The following is a 16,602-nucleotide window of genomic DNA, read 5'->3' on the forward strand; positions in this document are numbered from 1 at the left end:
CCATTTTTGTGTGATCTGAAACTTTTATATTTTCTAACCATTTATCCAAGCCTCTTAGGAATATATTGAATAGTACACAATGGTGGGTTTCAAATTTTTTTAGAACCTCTTCTGTAGGTGTGGCCTGCTTTGTGGGAGTGCTTGCCGGTCATGGGACTGGGTGGGAGTGGCTTGGCAGTCATGTGAATGGATGGGCGTGGCCAACTTGTAAAATGTGGTAAAACTCACTTAACAACGCTCTTGCTTAGCAACCAAAATGTTGGCTCAGAAAGTCTGGCATTTGTAGCACACAAGTCTTAAAGCTGTCAAGTTACAAGACCCTTGCACCCCTAACCCTCTAGAAAAAAACCCCCAGGGGTGTTCAAACTTGACAGCTTTAAGACTTGTGGACTCCAGCTCCCAGAATTTCTCCTCCAGTCATGTTGGCTCAGGAACTCTGGCATTGAAGTGTGCAAGTTTTAAAGCTGTCAAGTTACAAGACCCTTGCACCCCTAACCCTTTAGAAAAAAAACTCCAGGGATGTTTAAACTTGACAGCTTTAAGACTTTAAGGTTTAGATAGGACTCTTAGAGGTGGGCGGGGCAATTGGTGAGTCAGCCAACTAGTGAGCGGCAGGTGGGGCAAGCGTGGTGCAGATGGGTGGGGGGAGGGAGCTGGAACCGGTTCTAAACGGCATGGTAGATTTGTGGAACATCTTCTGTAGAAGAGGTTAGAACTGGCAGGAACCCACCCCTGATAGTACAGGACTCAAAAGAGGAGCTTTCAAAATGCTAATTGATGTTTCCATAGAGCTTGACATGGAGTATACTAATTAGGTGCAATTGTTCAGTCAGCTCTATTTTCACATAACAGTAATATAATCCAATCCACATTGTGCCTTTTTCCCTATTAGAATCTCATGAGAGATTTACTATCCTGTTGGTTTATATTCCAGACTCCAATAATGGGCTAATTTTGATCAAAGTTTTCACATTTTGGAAAGTTCTAACATTTGATTATTTGTCTTAGCCATAGTATATAAAACAGAGCTGATCAAGTTTTTGAATGTAGGCTGCACTCAGTCTTGCCAAAGTCATTCTCTGATGGATTCACAAGAAAAACTAAATTTAATTTTCAGTACTTCCTTTCTTCCAGCCTGAAGTGTTTTCATTTTGTTTTATAAGTCTCTGCTGAAAGCCTTTAATAGAAAGATTTTTTTAAAAGACATAGTAACTACAGCTGTTTAAAACAACAGGCTATTTTCCTTACAGTTGCTCTCTGCCTCCTATGTGATCCCAGAAAGCATATATGGGTGCTTTAAATAGTTGTAGATAGATACCCATATACTATGAAACATCTTTTGAAAATCAAATGTGAAGCATTGTATAGCTTTGGTTTATAGATAAATATCAATAATTCATAATGCTATTTTTTATCCAGGTTGCTACATTAATAGGACTTCGTGAATTAATTTGGATGACCCTGATCCTGTTAGTTTTTCATAAGAACTTGGAAACCTGGTTATTACCTCCCTCTTGTGGCTTTGGGCTGGAACATAGGTTGAACTCATTCTGAAACGACTTTGCACTGGAATATGTTGTGGCTTGGCTATATTGTAGTGTTTTGTGTAGTTTGCTATTGGTTTACTTGGTTTTTCTGTGTTTAGCTATATGTAAGTCTCTCAGAGTCTTATTTGTGAAATGGACAGAAATATAAATCTTCCAAATAAATAAACAATATACACTCCCGGCATAGTATTAGGTCTCATTATTGTTATCACTAGAAAACCTTACTTATCGGATGCATTTTTAAAAATAAATGGCTTTCCATGTAGAGCTTTGGCAGAGACCAAAGATGAAAACAGAAATAGTTTGAACTGGGAGAAAGTCCTGGAACTTAACAGAAAGGTCACTAGAAATAAATATAGATTAATATTTTTGGAATAAACTTGCAGTGAAATATGTAACATGTAACATATTAATATGTTTAGAATTAGCTTCCCTTGAAATCCTTAATTTATTTCAAATATAAATGGGTGGTATAAATTCTTGGATTTAATTTCAGAAGGGGCTTTGATTCAAATTTTCTGTATAAAGTGGGATAAATAAATCTTGATTGTTTAAAATAATACTGAGCAATGTAGGAAAAATATGTTTGCTCACTGCTATTATGTCCATTTCAGAGTTTTTGCTCTAAAATAAAAAAAAATCAGATTCCAGGAAAGGGTCAAAATGTTTTTTTTTGTTTCAGCAAATGGGCAGGGGAATAAGTAACCTAGAATATAAACAGGATAAATTCTCAAATTCAATAGTGAAAATGTTGCCAATAGTGCTCAATTTTCATTGTTGTTTTCCTTTATTGAATATTTTATTCCACATTATTAACACAGGATTTTCCAATTATCCAGCATGGATCTTTTATTACTGCAATTCTCATTCTCTTATCTACTGCAAGAGCCAATCAAATTAATCTTAACTATTGCTACTAGATTTCTATTGGCTAAGAATTGGGTGGGTAAGTTGAAGCCCAGTTGTTGAGTTCCAAGCAGTTTCTAGCCAACTTGGCAAGTAATATACCAAATTTGGAGCATATTGAATAGTTTATACATTGGCTAAGTGAGTGGTTGTAATGGAAGTGCAGCTCCTTAAATTTTTGCAACTGCCTTATGTCCATTAGAATCTGCTGATTCAATTCATCTAAAGGCAGATAGATGTATATGTTCAGAGAGAAATAAGCAGTAGATGGGATTCTGTACCATTTTAACACACATCCAGATACTGCTATCCAGAGGGGATTGAGGACGGGTGGGTATCAGAATAATAGAAGCAGTTTTGGACATTCATAATGCAAGCACTTTCATCATTTTTATGATGGCAGGAAGCTTCTGTTGATGCCCATGCCTATAGAGGTCTGAGTTTCAATATTTTGCCAAACAAGAAATCTTTAATGGAAGATGCATCATTCAGGCTGATCAAGGTCTTAACAAGTTAAAACTATTCCCTAATTCAAAGGGAAAACCTATTTAGAATTTGTTCAAGTCTATAACTTATTCCCAATAAAATATAGTAGCCTTTCTTTTAGACAGATTATGTCATCTTTGATGATGTATTCAATCACAATAATGTTTAAAAAAATCATCCATTCACTTAGCATTAAAATTGAGGGTCACTGCTAGAACTGCTCATACAAGATGTAAGAAGCATTATTGGAATTTTTATGGAGACCCTGGGTTGTGGAAACTGAGCAGAAGTTTGTTGCGATTCCCTCCTCTAAAAACAAGTTAGTTGTAATCGACATCCTACATCCGTGATGGCGAACCTATGGCACCCATGCTTAAAGTGGCATGCGGAGCCATGTTGCTTGGCATGTGTGCCCGTTCCTCTCCTGGATTTTGGCATGCATGTGCACACGATGATCAGCTGGCCTTTGTGCATGCAGCAGTGCTGGGAACTGAAAGGGCTAGTCTTCCATTTTCCAGCATGAGCATGCACACTTGCCAGCTGATTGATGTGTGCACACCAGCCAGCTAATCAATCCTTCCAGCAGTAACCGGAAGACTTGCTGGAAGTTCATTTTCTGGCACGCACATGCCCCCTGGGCAGTTCCTCTTCCTGGTCGCGGCCCAGACAAGCGTGCATGAAGTGCTGCTTTTTCGGCACTTGGTGCTGCACACTCATGCATGCTCTCTCTTTTTGGCACTTGGTGCTGAAGAGGTTCACCATCACTGTCCTACAGTATGGTTTTCAGTAGGGTTTCTATGCAATTAACTTTAAATGAATTGGAGCCTACATCTGTGCAGTTACCACTTGACCAGTATTTTAACAAACTAATTAATTGTTGCCCGTGAGGGTTTCTTTTTTTTTTGTTCTCTCCCCCCTGCCCGCCTCTTAAACTGAATAGCTGCTGAATAGCTATTTGCCGATGAATATGACCCCTGTCAGCAACTAAGTTAAGTCTTGGTGTTTGTACTGCAACTGGTCACTGATCTTGTCACTCAGTGGAAACACATTTCCTTTCTTGAATGTTCTGTATCTGAGGAGACGGGTGTGCTGGGAATTCTTATGTATAAGAACATCCTCTCCTGCCCCTGAAATGAGATCAACTCCATCCTTTTGAAACTCCATAAGCCCTCAAGACCTGGTTATCTTATCAGACCTGGGGCTCTCTGGGTACCAGGGACTTGCTTTAAGGGCTCTATTGTTTGGGGGAGGGGCATTTTAATCCTCCTTTCACTTCATTTGTATCTTTTTGGTTTTTATGTTTTTACTAATACAGTTTTTACATCTTTATCTGTTATTTTTCCATTTGCTATTTTATCTCATTGGTGTGCACCACCCAGAGTATTTTTTGGTAAGATGGCTGACTATATAAATTTAATAAATAACTAAATATTAAGCCCATGTCACTAATATTGACATCTCATTAATGCATAGTATCTGTTGAAACAAATCAGTGAGTTATTTTGGCAGATGATTTTGCCTTTAGCAATTTTCCATATATCTGTGGTTCAAATGGGTTCTTTGACTATATCACTTCCCTTTCTTCCCTAGGTGGCTTTTTACAAAAAAGTATTGCATTCTTACACATTTGCCCTGCACTCTTGTAACATCCTAAACTGAAGATTACAGTGATACAGAATTAAGATGGTGCTCCTGAATTGGAAGGTGAGAGAATGTTTAATTTGTATCTTAAATTTTGCTCTCCTGATTTCTTAGTTACTGAGTGTGGAAGAAACAATCTTGTATATTTTGTATACATTGATACCTACTCTGAGAGAGAACATCATTCTAGAAAACTACAATCTGTACTGTATGATTTGTGGGTTTATAAAAAGATTATAGCAGGTACTTCCTATGGCCTCTTTATCTGTTTTCTTGACTGGCTGTGCAAGAATGTATTGCAACCAATGACTGCACACTTCAGGTTGTGTGTTCTTGTACTTTATCTGTGTGATCAGCTTATCCTGGTTCTGTATAGAATAGATTCTATTTACATGATTTGGATTTCACTTTCAAACTTTTTAAAATTGTAGGCTTTTGAATAAAGAACTACATACGGTAATCATTCTGTTCTTCTTTAACAGATGATGTTATAGCCAGCAAAATCTTTATTGAGGCTCCTTATGGTTAGCTTTTTAGTGAGCCTATTTGGAGTATTAAAAGAATGTTGTCCATACCATCACAAAACCTTCATGAAGTAAAAGGATTTTTAGAAAATTAATATAAAGTGCCTGTGCAGTATTTTAACTGAGATCATCCTCGTAAGGCATTGTTAATGTGATGAAAATTATAACTATTCCACGACTATGAAGGCCTTCTGAATGATTATAGCTGTTTCAAGGAAGTAATTTGAGTTTGATAAATTCAAATGTTCATTTTCTAGCTATTCTGTTTACATTACTGCATTAAAATAACCCAGTGATTTATTTTTTTCTGTTTTAGGTACTGGAAAATTTTCCACTACTAATGTACATTTTAGCTGCTAAAACATTAATTCTTTGTTTAGCATTTGCTGGGGTAAAAGTATATCAAAGGAAAAGACTTGAAAAGAAGATGAAAATGGAACAAGCAGAAAAGCAGAAAGGAGAAATGGAGAAAAAAGAAAACTGAAGATCTAAAGGTATATTTTCACTGGAATCAATGATGTTTTATAACAAGTTAAAGAGAACACTCCATCATTTGAAACAATGCATGAAGAGAGTTGTGAAGTGACATGACCCATTCTATTCTTAGGTTGGTCAGAAGACCTCTTTCTCCGCCCCCCAGTCCCCCTTTCTTGCATGAAGGATTTCTACACTTATGCATATGAACAATTCTTTTGCAAGCTCTGAAAACTTGGATGATTTACGTTGCTGATCTCCATATACACGGCCCCATGGTCTCAATACACAAATGCATAAACATTGATTCTTGATTTGTTCCAAGACTGAAGGGACTTTAATCTGTCAGCTGAGCGGTGTACAGCTCCCAAATACATTATGTAGCTAAAATCATACAATCTAGTAAAAATGCAACTAGAAATAGGTTGGTGTTTACAGTGTGTTATGAGTTGGAACAGGCTGTTATGGCATATACAGTAAACTGTAATTAAACAATCAGTGGTTCATTGTTTAATTCAGCCCTTCTTTCAGGGTGTGGGAGTGTTGTCGTAACTCACAATCCTCTGAATAATTTTATGCTGGGTGAGTTTACTAGAACTCTTTGGAGCTTCAGTTTAGATTTTATATGTCTGATTGGTATTTGAAAACGTCAACTGTCATAGTAGAAGGAGCACTTTCAAATTCCTATTCTCCCACCTCTTTAAATACAACCATCACCCATAAATAATATGTACTGCAGGATAACATATTCTTCTTTTCCTGTGCAGAAATACATTGGTATGGGAATATTAATATAAGAAAAAGACCCTGACAGCTATCTTCCCATTGCCACCTTCCATTCTCTGACTTTGCCTGATTAAAGATAAAACTCTTTCCAAGAAAACAACAACAGCCACCCATATGTCTCATCCTTCAGGTCATGATCTTCCAGTCTTCCAGTTCAATTGTAGTAGATGGCTTATGCCAAGATCATCATCTGGAGGTTCACTATGGGAAAAATGTCAACTAAAATATTTAACTTAGTACATAAAACATGTTGGAACTGGAACAGCAGAAGAATATATTTGAGTTAGACACATCCTGACCCAGGAATTTTATTTGAATAAGCTGCACTGCTTGTTTTATTGGGCCTCTTTGGGGCAATCTTGTAATGAAGGCTGAAACAGCTCCAATTCTTTTTTTAAATGAAAGAATCAGCTTCGCAATTTCAGGACATTCTAAAGAACTGGAAATAATTGCTTTTATTATATGTGGAATATTTGTCCCACATCCACATGCACATAACACACACACACACACACACACACACACACACACCTCAGCCTATGAGAACAGAACAACTTTGTCTACCCATTTACCAAATATGTGCAAAATGTGATTAACGTGCAAAAATGCCATGATTAACAAATACTTGAAAAATGTGATTAACACTCTGTTTGACAACTGGGAACAGTAATTTATGATCTGAGAGCTTAGTAAAGCTTATTTTATTATTGTGCTTTTGATTGGCATATTTTATTATTTGATACATGATTATTGCTGCATGCAGAACTTGTGTGAATGGGAGATTTACAAAGGTGAGTTTCAGAACACTAAACAATTTTGGTTTTCTGGGAAAACAATGAAATTATGAAATGGTATATGGTGCTCTGAACCTCAAATGGCATGTACATTCGTAAACTGGCTTGAATGCCACCTTCTGGTACCTTTTAGAAATTCAAATGATTATGTTTCTGGAACTATTTTATTTTAAACATTTCAAAATAAAATAATATTGTGCTAAAATATCGCACCACAAAATCTGAAGCAACAGTAAGAAACAAATCTTAAAGCCCAAATATAAATTACATTTTGTAAATTGAATTTAATAAAAATTGAATAGTAGCAGGCAGAATTTTGTGTCATCTTCTGAGAGATAGGGAGCTAATTGAACCTCTTGGACAACAGATTGCATATAATGGGAACCATTGAAGATAAGACTACACTTCATATATTAGATTAGAATGACATCTGGAGTAAGACCTTATAAAAGTAAGACTTTAATCTAGGGCTGAGCATTTGCTACCTGTATATAAGGTTTTCTCTTTACTTCCTTGGGCCGTGATGGGGCAGTGGAGCTATGGTGGCACAGTCGTAAGAAAGCAGTACTGCAGGCTACTTCTGCTGACTGCCGGCTGCCAAAAATTTGGCAGTTCGAATCTCACAAGCTCAAGGTTGACTCAGTCTTCCATCCTTCCGAGGTCGGTAAAATGAGGACCCAGATTGTTGGGGGGCACATATGCTGAATCTGTAAACCGCTTAGAGAGGGCTGTAAAGCACCGTGAAGAGATATATATGTCTAAGTACTATTTCTATTGCTTCCTCGTGACACTTATCCTAATTTTGAAATCAACAATCAGTTCAGACTTTGATAAAAATGGCCTGTTTCTTTCTTCATTTTATTTTCTAACAAGAAAGGAAGGGAAGAAAAGTGAATACAAAAAAAACCCAAAAAGGAGAATGGATTGTGCAATTCACATTCCACCCATTTTGCATGCAGCTTTCAGATTAGTTCCAGCACTGTGTGCTTTCAGATGGATAAAGATTGTGTACTGCAATGTAACCTACCAGGTAGAGTAACAGTACCTTTTGGCTTACATTATAAACTTTGGCATTATCTTCTGCAAACAAAATAAAGATCTCAAGTTGTGTAAAAAGTAGGCTGGGAGGAAGTAGCAAGAAAAGGAAGAGTGAAACTGAAGTCCCCATATTCCTTCCCAATCTTAAATTTTTGTGTGCAGAGAATAGGGTAGGCTGAGATTTGAGCTGTGAAGTTGCAGCCAAGCAGTCAGCTGGACCTTAAGTACAGTAGCATTAGGAGTTGTAATGTAAGAGATTGCAGTATCCCTTAGGAGCCCATGACACCAAAGCAAAACTTATATTTTGAACTTGCATGTTGCTTTTTGCATGAGAAGATGGAGACTTACTAGCTGCTGCAAATAGACTCATTCTATTTTGTGTGCAGATTTTCAGACATGTGGCAGCTGACTTGGATGCCTTTCTGGGAAGCATTGAAGATTTCACTTAAATGGAGAACTATGCTGGAGAAATGAATTCCCTAAGATCAAGATTTATTTGAACAACAATATATTTTAATTTTGTTGTTGTTTTGTTACAGATAGTAGCAGGATATTGTCAGTTATTTATTCAATAAATCTTCTTTGCAAAACTGGTACTGGTATCATTTGGAATCCTGCATGTTGTGTTCCATTTGCTCAAGTACCTTCAAGTTAGATAGATAATTGATTTTTCTCCCATGCAAGAGAAAAACTATTCCTTTTGCAGCCTAATCTGGTCAGTGTTGCTCACGAATACATCCTACTAGAAATAATTAGATTGGTCCTGACTGTTCTATTGATTTTAAAACTACACTTTGAACTGGAAGGGAAAGATAATCAGATATTACCTCTACTGCTGTCTGTCTCCCAGTAAAATAGATAATGCTTAATAGAACAGTTATACTCTATGGCTGCAGTCCCCAACCCTTCATTCTACAGTATCTGCTCAGAAAATACACTTTGGGGCACATATATAGGTTGAGTCTTAAAATTTCACATTTGATTAAGTTATTACTCTTCACCCTGTCCTGCTTTTTTAAGATGAAGGTACAAATTATATGTGAAAGAAAAAATTATGCTGAAGTCTAAAAACTGCAATGCTATGATTCCTATTGAACCGAGTCAGACTTTTGAATGGGCCTGCAAATGATTGCACTTGTAACTTTGGGCACAATATAGCACAAAATTAAAAGCTGTAGTTCTTTGCACTCTTGCATTGCAGAAAGTTCTATTGAATGTAAGAGGGCTGGTTTCTCAGTAAACATTACATCCTTGTGCTGCAACCTTATTGAGTTGAAGGAAAACTTGATAAGCTTTTTCTGGGACTTGAAGTTAAACATGAATATAGAACTTTAAAATCCTTAATATGGGCTCTAAATTAATACATAGTTTAAAAAGTGTCTGATTGCATTGCCCTAATAATTACGAAGAAATTTTAAATTACCTAATTCATCTCTCATTTTCTAATAACCAAGAGATATAGGTCTCTTATTAATGTGAGACAAGATGTATTGCCTTACCACATTAAAAAAAAACTTCCTCCTTTGCCCTTTAATACAAGTGAAATAATGACCATACTGTTACTGTATAACGTTCATTAGGTTCAGTTGTAATCTTCATGTTTAAAGTAAGAAGAAACCACTTAAATCTAATGTGATGATTTGATTTATTCTTAGGACCAGATTAGTTATAAAAGTACTTTACATTTGCACAGAGTACAAGTCATATCAGCAGGTACAATTTATACAAATGAAAATGGGAAGATGCTGAATATTTGTTTTATAATTCTACTGTTTCCAGACAAGGCGCATCAATTGGGACACAAGCTTTCATATTGAGAGTCTGATTAGAATTTTACTTTGGCTCTTTTTAAAATCTCCATTTGTGTTCGACGTGGCTTTTAAAAGATTCTGTTTCTCTTTTTGTAGCTGGGAGACATATTCTTCCAACTTGCTGCTGAGAAAACTGGTCTCTACTATTCAGTTTATTTTGTTTTAATTAACAAGTTGGAAAAGGAGTTGATGGGCCAGCTTCCAGATGTTGCTGAAAGCATCAGCCATCCTAGCCAGGGCTTTTGAGAAACACAACTGGATAACATTTGGAGAAACCCATATTTGCCAATTTGAATTAAGAATGAGAGACACTACTTGCACTAGAACACAAAGGTCTATGGCACAATAATATCATGTACTGCCATCCTGTGGAATTATGATGATTTGCTGTGGCTAACCATGATGAAAGTCATCCTGAATAGAAAAACTATAATAGGCTGAAAATGGAGTACTGCATATGTTTGGAAATGACTATTACTGAATTCAAAAGGTCTTTTTATTGTTGCTAGTGGAGCAGAAATTGCAAGAACCATTTGTATCCTCTCCATCTAAAGATGGATTTGAAAGATACCAGTACCACTGTTTTAAAAAAAAATCTTTGGATAAACGGATATACAATAAAACATGTGGAAATCTTTCAAGAATATTGTTCCCAGTTAACCATTCATCCAGCTAAAATAGCATCTCCCAATGTGTCAACAAATCTCATAGATTTATTTTTGACTTATTTTTTTTAAATCATGGAACTATACCCTGGATGTGGCCAGTATTCTGCCAAATGCATCCTATTTGGAAGTTGATTCTCTAGCACAGTATTCATATTTATTTTGTGTTTTCAGGGGTATAGCCAAAAGACATCTTTGGAAGCTATTTTGAATATATGATTGCTAGAGTATAATTGTGGCTGATTATTACTTGAGCATCACAATAGTGGACTCAAATTTAAGCACAAAAGTACCCCTATTTATTTAGCATTGGTTGGACTCTTCCATTAGTTTTTTCCCCTCTGAATTGTACTACCAAACGTAAAATGTAATCATTTTAGGAACCTGAAATATGAAATCCATAAATCTCTTGGTCACCTCTAAAAGCATTGGAGGTTTGGTGGTAATTGGATGAAATTTGACCAGGATAAGTCAGCTTAAAATACAATGAAGCCAAGGGCCAGTAATTCTGATTCGTAACTAGATTTAGGGAGAGAAAAAGTTTTCAGAGAAGTGATTTGTAAAAAACAAAGATTTCATCATACTTTTCTCCCACCCACCTATTTATTGGGGTGACCACCACTATCTCTTGACTGACTTAATTATTTCTTTGCTATTCATGAAAGTGTGAAAAGGTTCTAGAAGAGAAGGAAATATTTCTATTGAAACCCATCACTTCTTTTGCTCTTATAATTTGTTCTAACACCATTATGGGAATCAATGTGATCCAATTAAAGTGTACATCTTCATGAATTTGGGATATGGATTACACCTTTGTTTTTTAATTGTTAATAACTTAATTCTTAATTTATTATATAATTTATTTAAAATAATTAATTTAAATTATTTAACTTAATAGAATGTAGTTTAACAAAACTTAATTCCTTAATACCTATTTTAATATAACACCAAAAGTAACTTTAAAACTATTCTTTTTATTATCACCATTTACCTAGAATTATAAAGTGAAAATACACATTTAGTATATGAATTAGCCTATTTTCAACCAAAGATCACTTGACAAATGACTGGAAGCTGTCAGGAAAACTTATCCAAATAATAATTTTCCCATCTCCGCACTTTGTTAACAGCCACTTTCCATTTGGTTGGGCTTGTTTTCTCTATTCCTTTCCCAATCAGGTCACCGAAGAGGATGCACTGGTATGAATAGGTCCTTTCCAAGGATGTTAGAGAAAAATCTTTTCTGTTATTGATAATAAACCATTTCAAAGATGACCAGATAGCATCCATAGGATGCAAGTAGTTGTAATCAAAAGGCACTGAAAGAAGTTCATGGCCCATAGCCCTGGCAATTTCAGGGCAGTGTTTGATGTTCAACAAGTAGGGATGAGAAATGGCCTGAGAATCGATTATGTCCCCTTCCTGGTTAGATGCTTCAGTCTTCACGCTTAAGCATTTTTTCTCCTTGATCACAATGGCACACTTCCCATAAGTAATAGAGAGAAAGTCACAGAATTCCTGAAACATGTCGTCCTGCTGCCCTAAGGGTAAGTCATCCCTTAGATATACTCTGTATCTCCAGGGTACCCATCCTTGGCTGTTGCCAGCATGTACAACTGTCCATACAGGCCAGTTGAGATTATCTTCATAAGGAAACTTGTCTCCTGTTATGAGACTTTCAGAAAGATCGGTTTCTCCTAAAAATATAGTCTTGTAGTCATTAAGGTGAAGAGTTCTTAAATTTTTCAAATATTGCAGACATAGTTTTCTTGATGTAGTGTCATGGGAACTCCGATGAATAATGTGTTTTAATAATGGGTTTACAATGCGATGCATCATGTATTTCCTGGCAAAATTGAACTGTACAGAAAATTCTAATGATGCCCAGAGATATTGATGATCTCATAATGGATTTCACTGACTGAATTACTTAGTAATACTGAAATAAAAACTAAAGGTGTCAGGAAGGGCATCTGGCCAGTAAATGCTCAGCTCCATTCAGACAATCTGACTCCACCCTGAATAAAGGGATTAAAGGGTCATCAAAAAAAAAATGAAACAAGAACTGAATTAGGTATTCATGTGTCATGGATAAATAATACCAGACAATAAGGATTTTGCTTTCTGAACACTTTGGTGTATGCTATAGGTTTAAGGTTGCTAACTATGAAAACAACTTATAATTTAACTTATCTTGTACTGTTTTATAGAAGTCTTCTGCACATTTTTACACAATGGCAATATACATCTTTCAGTATCTGTTGGCTATGCTGCACACAAGAAATAAATATACAGAAACATGGAACTATTGTTAAAGCACATCAATACACCAAGTACAAGTAGAATATCTGTGGAGGACTAAAGGTAGTGGCTCTGTTGCACAGAATGCAACTTGCATATGCCAAGTACTGTTCATGTATAGATGAATACGATAAACATGCAAGTGAATCACATTATATTAATAGCAATAGCAGTAGACTTATATACCGCTTCATAGGGCTTTCAGCCCTCTCTAAGCGGTTTACAGAGAGTCAGCATATTGCCCCCAACAATCTGGGTCCTCATTTTACCCACCTCGGAAGGATGGAAGGCTGAGTCAACCCTGAGCCGGTGGGATTTGAACCGCTGAACTGCTGATCTAGCAGTAGCCTGCAGTGCTGCATTTAACCACTGCGCCACCTTGGCTCTTATTATATTAAATATTATATTAAAAAGAAATGGCCACTTCAAAAGAATTTGGTTCTGGGATAGAAAAACATGGCACATGGACAATTTGATTCACATAAATCTTGGACTGATGAAAAATAAGAAGTTTTTGTTATTTGAGACAAATGTTTTCAAGAATAATTGATGCCAAGATTAAGGAGGGCATTTTTGTTGGTCTACAGATCAGATACGGTACATCATCAATGACGAGCAGTTTGAAGACCTGTTAGTAGAGCCAGAGAAAATTGCATTCAAGAATGTGGTTGAGAATTTTCATGGTAACCATAGAGCATCAAGCTACATTCACCCAGTTGTCAAACTTCTTACAGCATACAAGACCATTTAGTGCAACATGTCACTGAACATTCATTTTCCGCATTCACACTTGGATTTCTTTCTAGGGGCTATTCGTGACAAGCATGGTGAAAGGTTTCATCAGGAGATTGCCACAAAAGAAAAATGCTCTCGGGGCAACATGAATCCATCCATGCTTGCTGACCATTGTTGGTCACTACAGCGAGATGCATCAGAGACAACAGAAACAAAATTCAGTAGCAAAACACTTTTAGCCGTGTTGAACCTATGCACATGATTAAATACATTATAGTCATTCAAATTTAATTTCATATTTTTCAAGATTCCTGTGTGATAAGTCATTCTGAAATTATATCTATGGTATGTTCAGTTTATATGGGTCTGTCACAATTATCAAATTAAGAAAACCAAACTTGAAAAAAAATCTTGTCCGACGTAACGGGAAAAATGAAGTGCATCTGAAAAAAGGCATATTGGAACACAGCATGACTTAATCATCATACGAAATCAAAATGTTAAACTATTACCTCTGGATTGGTATCCAAGGGATAGGATAGGAATGAGGCAGAATCTTAACATTTTCTAATAAGAATAGAAGAAATAGTTGGTAAGAAAGGAATGGTGCAAACATCCCTGCTGAAAAACAAGAACATATCTGAAGATTTGCCTGAAGGTCAGCTGTTACTAAGCAACACTTCTTTTTCTTCTGTCTAGTTTTCCGTTGGGGACGGTGTGTGTGGTCTTAAATTCAGAATAATTTTTCCAGCTAAGTTGATTTTTTTAACTAAGTGAATGACTCCTTGGTACATCTTAATTTCTTATAAAAGTCTCTTAAAAGTGAACATCAAAGAAAACTAAATATTTCCAAGATAGAAGAATGATTAATAGGCTACATTTGTGAAGGACAAAAGCATCCAGAATATTAACTGTTGTGGAAAATTCAGAAGTTCAGGACCCAACACCGAGGAGAAAGAACCATGTTTATTGCAAAAGTCATTGGGTGCCTGTTTTCCAAGAATGAGGAATTCTGAAAAATGAAAAAGATGTTTGAGAGCTACATGCTAGGAAATCCTAGGGATCTGATTGGCTGACCACTTAGGGGAAACTAAGCAGGTCTTTGAATATCTGAAGTTAATTCTATTGTTAGGCAAAATGGCCCCTTCAAGAGTGGCAACAAAGCTGGGGAAGTCTGTTGTCAAGGAGATGGAATGTCAAAGGTCATCAGGCTGATTGACAATGGAATGTTGGAGTTTCTTACTTTCTTACTATGGTGGAACTATACATGTTGTCTTTGTTTAATGATGTGTTCAGAAACCAAAAGTGCTAAACCATTTCTAAAGAATCCAGATCTGGACTTGGAGAAAGAAGAGTTACATGCCTGTGGCCAATACTCCTTTTCCCATCAAGATACTTGGATGGATGCTGGCTCATCCACTTAAGGCTCTTTTCATTGAGACTGATTCATCTAGATCCATTTCAATCCAGTTTCAGGCTGGCAGAGGTCATCCAGGGAAGTGGGATAAGGTGACATCAATATGCAGAAGACACCTAGTTCTGCTTCTCCTTTTCACTTAATGCAGATGAGGTAGTTGGTATTCTGAATCAGGTCTTGGGCAGGATGGACTGGATAAAGGCCAATAAACGGATTCAGTTCAGGCAACACCGAATCATTGCTTGTTCAGCTAAGTGGTGTCGTACCTATTCTGGAAGCATCTGCCCTCTAAAGGAGCATGTTTATAATTTGAAGGGGATGGATACTCCTAGGTCCATCATCATCATCATAAATTCAGTGGCATGGAGTGCCATTTATGATTTATCAACTGCAACTTTACCTGGACAGAGACAGTCTCACAACAGTGATTCACACTCAGGTAACTTCAGATTGGATTATAGTGTTATACAACAGGCTACCTTCAAAAACAGTTTAGAAACATTTTAATTCAAATTATGGTGGCTAGACTGCTTCTTGGGACTGGTCAATAAATTGATATGATGGTTCTTTGTTATCTATACTGACTGCAGGTCCATTTCTGGACCAGGTTCAAAGTGTTGTTTTTAATCTTTAACTTGTTAAACAATTTAGGATCAGGAGCACCATTTCCTATATGTACCTACCCAGACTTTAAATTTTTCCATTGGAGTCCTCCAGATCTGATCGCCAAAGGAGAGAGGTTTTTCTCTGGTGGAACTCCATTAATGGAATTTCTTCTCCCTCAGGAGGCTTGCCTGTCCCTTCCCCCCCCTCCTCCAATGCATCATTTTCACTCCAGGTGGAAACATTTTCATTTTCTCTGCCTTTTAAACAGGGTAAAATCCAGGTAAAATTATCCCGAGATAATAAGCCCTTATCATGCTTATTTCGGGAGTCCAAAGAAAATAAGACTGTCTTATTTTCAGGAAAACATGGTAAGTATGTTTTAACCCCATTTTAATTTCTATTGTTTTAGTCTTTAACCGACCAGCTTTCAGCTGCATAGCTTATGCGAGTTTTTATTTTGTATGTTACTAAATTGAATATGCTTTTGTTTTTACTTGTATTGAAACCATCCAGAGAACTTGGCTATAGGATTTAAAGAATGTAGTAAATAAAATAAGTGATAAATACTGAGGGTAACAGCAGATTTCAGCTGACTTTCATTTTACTCCTGGAGAAAAATGCCTGAAAGGACCTTCTTTCCCATCTTCCTACCCAGCAGATATATGTAGTCCTTGACTTACAACAGTTTGTTTAGTGACCTTTTGAAGTTACAACAGCATTGAAAAAATGACTTATATTTTTCACACTTATAACCATTGTAACATCCCCATGGTCATGTGATTTACATTCAGATAGTTGATAATTGGCTCACATTTATGACAGTCACCTTTTGCGACCTGCCAAACAAAGTCAATAGAGAAGCCATTTAACA

The 16,602-nt window shown here is 36.4% G+C and overlaps 2 protein-coding genes across 5 annotated transcripts in view; one reads left to right on the plus strand and one right to left on the minus strand.

The window, feature by feature from the left end:
- The window catches only part of SMIM11 (small integral membrane protein 11), a 33,418-nt gene that overhangs the window by 1,364 nt on the left and 15,452 nt on the right, over window positions 1-16,602 (plus strand). For 3 of the 4 annotated variants that reach the window (XR_015697505.1, XR_015697506.1, XR_015697504.1), the window contains exons 2-3: window positions 4,530-4,643; window positions 5,421-5,598. Coding sequence is in view for 1 of the 4 variants with exons in the window: in XM_087721632.1 (XP_087577758.1) it covers window positions 4,623-4,643; window positions 5,421-5,588 (189 nt within the window). In the remaining 3 variants the exon portion in view is untranslated. Of the gene's footprint in view, window positions 1-4,529; window positions 4,644-5,420; window positions 5,599-8,582; window positions 8,791-16,602 lie in introns of those variants that run through there. The other variant, XM_087721632.1, reaches the window with a different exon arrangement.
- Window positions 10,856-12,768, minus strand: CUNH21orf140 (chromosome unknown C21orf140 homolog). Its single transcript, XM_014067361.2, has one exon. The coding sequence runs from the start codon at window positions 12,509-12,511 to the stop codon at window positions 11,750-11,752; it is 762 nt and encodes a 253-aa protein (XP_013922836.2). The 5' UTR covers window positions 12,512-12,768; the 3' UTR covers window positions 10,856-11,749.

The sequence above is a fragment of the Thamnophis sirtalis genome, unplaced genomic scaffold (genome assembly GCF_051295495.1).
Source record: "Thamnophis sirtalis isolate CommonGarterSnake01/CBP01778 unplaced genomic scaffold, rThaSir2_p1.2 scaffold_8, whole genome shotgun sequence".
In the NCBI taxonomy this organism is placed as follows: Eukaryota; Metazoa; Chordata; class Lepidosauria; order Squamata; family Natricidae; genus Thamnophis; species Thamnophis sirtalis.

What these genes read in the sequence shown, in the direction of transcription:
- CUNH21orf140 (XM_014067361.2), bottom strand. Translation starts at nt 12,511, where the DNA reads ATGATGCATCGCATTGTAAACCCATTATTAAAACACATTATTCATCGG.